The following is an 8,913-nucleotide window of genomic DNA, read 5'->3' as shown; positions in this document are numbered from 1 at the left end:
TTATAATAATAATAATTAATAATTCTTTAGTAGTATTTAGCAAATAATTTTGCAAGGCAATAGATAAATTTTCAGGATTATTTAAATAAAATTGAAAGTATTTATTAAATATTCAATATTATTCTTTAGAGAATTGTTCTATTTAAGATGCTTTGACTTTCATTAATTTTCTGTTAACTATATTATTAAGTAATTTTCATTGCTTGATTGATAATAATTCAGACAAAAACATATCATGTGATGTGGTTAAATGAAAGAAAATGGTATAAGAGCAGAAAAATTGCATGTGATAAATTTCTGAAATTTTACACATTAACAATACAAATATATAAAAATAAAGTAAAAAGTTAAAAAAAAATACAAATACTTTGTTTTTAGTTTTTGTATGGTCCATGCTGTGTCAATTTCACAAATTTATTACAAGAATATTGTTGTATAGAAAAAATTGGGAACATTATGTTTCATTTTATTATTTAATGATTTAAATATTCATCAAACTAAAAAGCAACAAAAATGAGATATAAAATTTTGAATAAGTTAGGAAATAACTTTTATTTTTCACTAAATATAAGATTGAACGTTTACAACAATTGGTAATCAAATGAAAGAACTCATGACAGAAGCTGCATGAGGAGTTTGATGACATCCTGAGTCAAACTTCACAAAGCCTTGAGCCAGCTGTGATTGTTGAATTGCTAGTTCACAGCATTGCAAAGTCTGACTTATAGCATTGTCAAGTTCCTTGTGCTACTTATCAAGAGTTCTGTTTTTGTTTGATAACACAGTATTTTAGTTTACAGAAATTCTCTATATATATTACTTAACATTTTGGCATTATAAAATGTTAGAAAAAGATATTTGAAACATTTACTTAAACAGTATATGATTTGCTATTTATTCAGATATTCTGCTGCAAAGTTATAACATTTTTAAATCTATGAAAATTTCTTATTGAGATTAATTGCAGAGTCCATTGGTTATCCATCCATATTCATTCATATTTCTTTATTAATTATGCATTAAAATTACTTAATAAATATAAATTTTAAAGTGGATATTATATGGAAACTTGTTAAAAGTATTAACGATAACATTTTTACAATTGTATCAGTATATTTAAATTTTAAAAATTTTCCTGTTAGCATTTTTGAAAGTCATTATCATACTTCAATAATTCTAATTTTGGTAAGTAAAATAAAATTATTTTTTGACACAAAAATTATTTTATATATATAATATAGCAAGTTATCCGAAAATCTATGAAGCTTGAACTGTAAATTTTAGATAACTTGCTATATGTTATAAATGTGATTGATCTGCAGATTGTTCTTTTACTTTACATTAAATGATTATCAAATTTATATGGATTGAAACCTTAGATTTTAGGAACTTGCTACATTGAATAAAAAGTGGTAATTTAGATAGATGTTATTTTTATGCTTTGAAAACATTTTGTTTTATAAAATATTCTATCAGTTAAATATTTATGATGTGTAATTATACACAAAAATGATTAAAGATATAGAAAATTCATAACTATTATTATCCATAATTTTACTTTAATTGTAAATAAATTCACTATTGCCAAATTAAAGAATAATTTTGAATATTATTAAAATGTTTTGTTATCAAAATACTGTATTTGTTTATTTATATTTTGTCTTTCATTATTGCAATATTTTGTATATATACCACTATATATTCTGTATTAGATTGTTTTTCCAAAATACATTGTATATATACTTGATAAAATAAAAAGCATTGTAAATGCTTAAAAAATATTTCTCAAATTTAGTATGTTTTTAAAGAAATTATTATAAATTTTAAAATTGCATTAGAGTTTAAAGTTTTAGAATTCTGGAGAAAAATCTGAACTTTCTTTAATACTAGTAATAATATAGAAAAAATAAGATTAATAAAAATGAGGCATTACTTTTTGTAACTAAAATTATAGATATTTCGTATATTTGATTCTTTTTAGAGATAATGAACTCACAAGAATATAAAATAATGATGAGAAAATAGAATTTATAAATGACTTATTTATTATATCAAGTTACAAATTATTTAATTATTTATACAATTACAATTTGAAACATTGAGTAGGTTTGTTTTACATTGTTGTAATATAGGCCATATGTAAATGAGTTTTCAAAACTGATTGGATATGTAAAGTCTGTATGAATGTCATGATAGTGAATCAATCAATCACAGAATGGGTAAGGCTGAGGATTTATATGCTTTTGAGGTTGCCCACAAAAGCATTGTTGTAACCAGATTACATTGAGTTACAGCATTTTGAAAACAGCAAGTATGATCAGATGTTTGAGGGTTAGCGGTCATAAATTGAAAACAGAGAACAATGCATTCTAGAAAATGGCTATCTCAGTATCATTGAGGATCAAGTGCATCCATATATATTAACTTTCTCAGATAGATTGGGACTTTTCCAATAATGCACTCTCACAATGCTGATATTATATAAGAATGCTTCCAGGAATATGAAAATAATTTTTTAATCATGCCCCAGTCATCAAAGTCTTAATCTAATTTGAGCATTTATGGAATATCATATCAAATCAGGTTTCATCCTCAGAATCGTAATGAATTGTGGGATACAATTATAACATTTTGGATCCACCTTGAAGTAACTTTGTGTTGATGTCTCAACAGGTTGCAGCAGTAGAGTCCTACAAGATTCTAGCAGGGTGATCATAATGTATTGGATCATCAGTAAGTTGTCACTTCTCTAGGCTTCAAATGTTTGTTCCAGACTCTGAATTTAATTATACCTCCAGGTTTGAATTTTGAAAAGTTTAAATTCTGAATAATTTTTAAGTTATTTGATTAAGAAATTTATTGACAAAACTTTTGGTTAAAACCAAGTCTTAGAACTGTTTATCACGTTCAGTTTTGACATGATTGCCATAAATCCATAGCCTTCAAAGTTATCGAAATCGCGCTATTTAAATGATTTTAAAACCATATAAAGAGGGAAAAATCATATTTCGTTATGGTTTATTACAAGTCCTTGTAATCCAAAATTCATGAAGAACGTGGTTTATTTTTTAGCAATGCCATATAGAACTAATTGGCAAGGAACTTAAAATAATGAATTTTTCAAGATATGTTGGTTTCAGATCTCATGTCTTTTGCGGATGAAACTTGCTTTTGAAAAGTCTTTTGGCAGGAACTGAACGAAAAAAAAAATGTACAAAAAGGCGCAATCATAATTTATAACATGCTTGATTTAAAATAAAAAAAATGTAGCGCATACCTTACAGTTCATGAAACGAACTGTACTGTACTACAGCTTTATTTCTGGGTTATCTCTATGTGGAACCTCGGTCTATCGAGACTTTTAGTTAGGAAAAGAAGAAACAATAGAATGTGAACAACCACTGCCGAAAGTAATTAGCTAGACCGTGGCCAGCCATGATCCATCGCCGATGATTTTGAAGCCATCGCAAGCTCTAGGTTTTAGAAGCCAAATATGCCGGTCGCCAATCACATCTGACCTTCACTCGTTGAGCATTTGGTCAACTACTATTCTAGCTACGCTTGCCAACTCCCGAAGAGTTTATACCATTATATGCGTGAAAGATTCCGGGATATTATTTAAGTCTTGCAAAAATTGTTTTTACTTGTGAATGTAGAATTTTCTAATAGATTTTCTCATGTTTAGTTAAGGTTGCTAACTCTCGGACTCGCCGATTGAATTGCAAACTTCAGAGTCTCCGCGTCTCAGAAAATTTTTGCGTCAAATTCAGTAGCTTTTCATTTCCCTACAAATTTCCTTCAGATTAGGAAACAACGATCATAAACATTACGTTTATTGTTACGTCTTTTATAATTTGCAAAATATTTGTTTATTGGTACATATTTCTAGCGTTTAAATAACCGTACAGAAGCGAACATAATTGATATCAAGAAACGCAGGCCACATTGCACAACAGAAACGAAAGAAATTTTATTCTATCCGTTTGTTTTTCAGAGTTTTTAAATGCTCGATTAAAAAATCTTTGACTTTTCATTTCGAGAATTTGAATCAGGCGGATTGGCCAAGCGGTTAAGATATAAAATAAATCTCGAAATTGAATGATATAATTATTTTTCATTTTTAAGTAATTTAATACGTTCTGCAATCTTCAAAGTAATAATTCTTGTGTAAAATGCGTTAAAAATTGCCTTTGAATTACGTAGAAATTTTCACAAATAGAAAAAATTTATTAAAGTTTGTTGGAAACTGTTTACAAAAANTAATGGAGAAAGAGTAGATAAATTAAATTGAACTTTTAAAAAGAATCAGCAAGCAAAAAAAGTTGAAAATTCTTGACTTAGAATATATTCACCATCTATAGCTTATGCTTTGCTGAAATATTTTGTGAGAGTGAACAAGGATTTTCTTTGAGGAATAATCTAAGATTTATGTTGCAGATATAGGAAACATAGATTTTAAAAGGAAAAACTTATAATTTGTCAAAATATCTATCTTATTCAAGAAAATAAAGTAATTATTATAATAGCATAGAAATAAAAATAAATAAAACGATGAGTTCTGTTCAAACTTATTAGTATTAGAGTGGAATTATAGAACAAAACCTTCTTTGTAGTACCTTCTAAACAATTCTCCAGTAGCTTATTATCAAGATAATAAGCTACTGGAGAATTGTTTAGAAGGTACTACAAAGAAAGTTTAGTGCTATAAAATGGTGAGATAGCCACAAAGAAATTGCTTTATCTGTGCATTCAGTTTTTAATAAATTTCAAATGGTATTAAAGATAAGATTAGATTTGACAAGAAACTATGATCATGGTCTCTAGAAACAAGAAATATTAATGGATCTATCTCTATGATTATAAAACTTTAAATAAAGCAAAAATATTAAAATTTATGAGTTAATCCATCCTTCTCAATAATTTAGATTACAATATATTATCATCAATGAAATAATAACAGTTGTGGGAATTGCATTACAAATAAAATTCTGTAAAAATCTGTTTATTTTAAAAATACAGTATTATTTTGCTGCAGACATGGAAGCAACCATAAAAACTGTATCATCTATGACATTATAAACATGAGAACACCTTTCATTTGCTGACAAATTCTACTGCAGAACTATATTATGTAATTATATTATCTATATAGTGACTATATTATCTATTGGTATGAAAACCTGTGCAAATGTGGTTACTTTTCTTTCATAAGCAAACTTGAAAGTTTTCAACATTTAACACTGCATAAAAAGCATGCAATTATTGTTTTAAATGTTGAAGGTTATCCTGTCATGAAATAGCATAGAGAGTGAATTGCCATCAATCAACAATTATGTGTTTGTTACAAAGGAGATGTGAACATGGCAACATTGAAAGAAAAGCTGAATTGGGAGATAAACATGTGAATATACTGTGCTAGGCTGACTCAAAGGTATATGGCTTCCTAGGCCAGTTTCATTTTCAGTATCTGATTATTGTTATTTTTTTTTTATTTAAAATTTTTAAGTTTGATAAATTTTATAAAAGAAGCATGTTGTAATAGAACATTTAAAAAAAATTTTACATAAAATTAAACTTACAAAATTTTTTATGATGTGGTGCTCCTAGGCCTCTTATGCCTAAGCCTAGAGCTGGCTCTGGTGCTAGGATAAGATGCTGAAGTTTCTCAGCCCATGAGAACATACTGTTAGTTCTTCCAAACTAAAAGTATACTAGGAAGAGTAGACAGATTTATGTAAAAGCAAGTGTGTGAGCTGTGTGACATTGCCTGTGTAGCATGGATTTAAAAGTCTATCATATATATAACTAGCCATTACTCCCTTCAATAACTGCACAGAATTAATCACAATATACAACTATTTATCATGTAGTAAACATTTATAACTCTGACATTTTTGGTCTTCTTAATTGACCCTCTTTAGAAGATATCTGAATTTTACAATTTAAAAAGAACTAATAAATAAAATGCACAGACTACCTGGATTAAGTAGCACATAGACTAGAACAATTACATATAGGATTTTGTTGTATTTTGGATAAATCCAAATTTAACTTTCGAAATCTGACAGAAAACACTATGTTAGGCATAGAAAAGGTGAGGCTTATAACAGGAATTACTTGATGCAGACAGCAATGTTTCTGATGAGTCAAATAGTGTCTGGGTGCATAAACAGTAAAGGTGTTGGGAGACTATACTTTCTAAATGGATCTGTGAATTACAGAATGCTACAAAAATATTGTACTTGCCAAGCTAATTCCAACCATCAAGGAACAATTTCATGATATGGAATCCTGAATGTTCCAGGATGACAGCAGAATATCATCATGCCAAGATGTTGAGTAAAGTATGTCTTCTTCCTGTGGTTTGTTATCATTATTATCACTTAAACTGACACACAAATTGTTGTTGTTTAGTTTTAAAAAATTCCTAAGGAAGCCCAAATCAGATGCTCAAGCTGGCTAGGCATCAGTCCTTATTTTAACATTGTTTAGAACTGCTGACATTTAATAAGATGCTGTAATTAGCAGTATTATCTGTTACTTTTTCTAACCACCTAAAAGAGGGTTTTGGACGAATAAAAACTTAATTCTTTTCTCTTTCAGATCCAACTTTCACCAGAGTTCAAAAATTATTTAGAGATCAATTTTAAGATATTTTATTTATATGCATTTCAGATTGAAATATTTTGCCAATCCCTCTTCAGTAATAAATACATACAATCTGCAATAGAATCAACACCAACAACCAGTACTTTTCGAAATAGATCACAGGAACAATCTATTGTTCCTGTGATCTATTGCAGCTTAAACATGTTACACATCTATTGAATGTTTCTGATATATATTGCAGGTAATGCAATTTCTATGTCCACTACTGCAATTCATTATATACAAGCTTTCTTCTTTAATATATTTTCATGTTACAAGAATATTATGCTTTGAACATCTTTTAATAAATATTATTGTGAAACAAAATAACTTACACATGATTTACTGATATTTATGTCCAATTAAATTTATAAGAGAAAAAAAATTAGATTATGATATTTTTTTAGCTCACAGAATATCAGAAAGATAATTCTAGTATAGTTTTCCATACATTCTAACAGACTTTCCTTGTAAAGCATTTTAACAAAAAATTTATATTTCTTCAGTACGTAGTTTTAATATTTTGACCAAATTTTAATCAGTTACTTTTAATTACTGTTTTTGCTTTCAAAGCAACTATCTAAAATAAACTATTGAAATTACATGATATTTCCATCAATTTTCTTCATTATATAAGCAAACTGTGAAGAAAATTGAGCTATATCACAATATTTCCTTGTTAATAATAATGTGTTATTTTTTCTAAACAAAAAGTTGTCATACATTTCAAGTCGCAGTCTATTTAGTATATTTTTAATATTCATTTTAATTAATATAATATTTAATCTTCAAGTGAAATATGTTATAGTAAAATAATAATTATTAGAAATAACATTAATTAGATATAATAGCAGAAACAGTTCTTTATGTGTAATAGAATCAATAATATCTCATAAAAAGAACCAATAATATAAAATTGTTGAGTAGTTTATGAATGTAATTAATAAGAAATGATATTTAATGATTATAATCATCGGTGTAAAATTTATTGCAAGTACATATTTGATAATATGGAGTATTATATATTACATTTAATGTAGAAAAATTAAAAATTTTTTCATCAGTTTGGCAACTTTTGTATTCTATTTCTTTGATTCAGACTACAATGTTTTGGTTTCTTTTTATGCCAATCTTATTCTTTATGCTTTGATTCATTCTTATCTCAATAATCATCAGCTTAATCAGTGAAAAATTTTGAATTATTTTACCTGAATAAATGAAAATGATTCAGAAAATTTCAGATTATTTCAGATTATTTGTAAATTATTAGAATTAATTTCTAAGAAGAAAATACAATCAAATTAAAATTTAAAGAATAATAATAGTTAAAATTTAGTAGTTTATAATTTTATACTTTACTATATATTACTAATAATAATACCCACTTTCTAATTTTTAATAATTTACAGAAAAATTTAAAAAGAAATTCAGTGTTTGCAAATCGAGATGCTTTAATGTTAATAATATGATTTTTACATTAAGTTATCTGTATATTATGGTAGTCAGCAGTTAAAAAGCTTAAGTTTAATTTAAAATTACAAACTAATGTTCTTGATGATCTGTAAAATAAATTGCTTTTAACTAAAATAAAATTTACAACTTTGTTTTCTTCTTAGAAAATTGATGGAAAGAAATTCTTAAGCATGACAAAGGAAGATATTATGTCTCTAACTGGAATGAAAGTAGGACCATCATTGAAAATTTTTGATTTAATTCAACAATTAAGAACACAAATTGGAAAACATAAACCAAAGTCATGAAATTTTCAAAATGTGGCTGATAAATTACAAATTAAAAAAAATGTCTATTGTTGTTATTTTTAATGTTAATATTAAGTTTAAGGGTTTAATTTTTCAGCCACATGGGTATTATTTGAACTGATTTTATTTCTAATCAATAGTCATTTGTACATAAAGAAATCTTGTTGTTAAAACACAGTTGGAGTAATGTATTAAATTAAAATGTATTATCATAGTTTTCATTAACAGTCATAATTGAAATTTACTCAAAAAAATTTTATAATAATTATATTATTTTAAATCTATTGGCTCATAAATTTTCCCTGTTTTTGTTTTACATAACTACAGAGCTTAAATATTTTATTATTTTATAACAAAATACTGATTGAATTGATAATTTATAGTTTGTTAAGATAAATATTAGAAATGTATTACAGTCGACCCCCCTATAAGATCATTGATTTTTCCGTTTTATCTGAATTACATGTTGTACGAGTCACTTAGATTTTACAAATACGTGTGCCGG

The 8,913-nt window shown here is 26.5% G+C and overlaps 1 protein-coding gene across 7 annotated transcripts in view; it reads left to right on the top strand.

The window, feature by feature from the left end:
* LOC111638591 (MBT domain-containing protein 1-like) overlaps positions 1–8,705 on the top strand; it is a 130,706-nt gene extending 122,001 nt beyond the window's left edge. For 5 of the 7 annotated variants that reach the window (XM_023384322.1, XM_023384326.1, XM_023384321.1 and 2 more), the window contains exon 18: positions 8,265–8,704. In XM_023384322.1, coding sequence (XP_023240090.1) covers positions 8,265–8,408 — 144 coding nt within the window. In that variant the 3' untranslated portion in view covers positions 8,409–8,704. Of the gene's footprint in view, positions 1–8,264 lie in introns of all 7 variants that reach the window. The other 2 variants (XM_023384325.1, XM_023384327.1) reach the window with 1 other exon arrangement.
* The last annotated feature ends 208 nt before the right edge of the window (positions 8,706–8,913 follow it).

The sequence above is a fragment of the Centruroides sculpturatus genome, unplaced genomic scaffold (assembly GCF_000671375.1).
Source record: "Centruroides sculpturatus isolate CEXI.00-Female unplaced genomic scaffold, Cexi_2.0 scaffold1182, whole genome shotgun sequence".
NCBI classification, from domain to species: Eukaryota; Metazoa; Arthropoda; class Arachnida; order Scorpiones; family Buthidae; genus Centruroides; species Centruroides sculpturatus.
The sequence above is the reverse complement of the archived record's forward strand: the minus strand, read 5'-3'. Positions and strand labels throughout refer to the sequence as shown.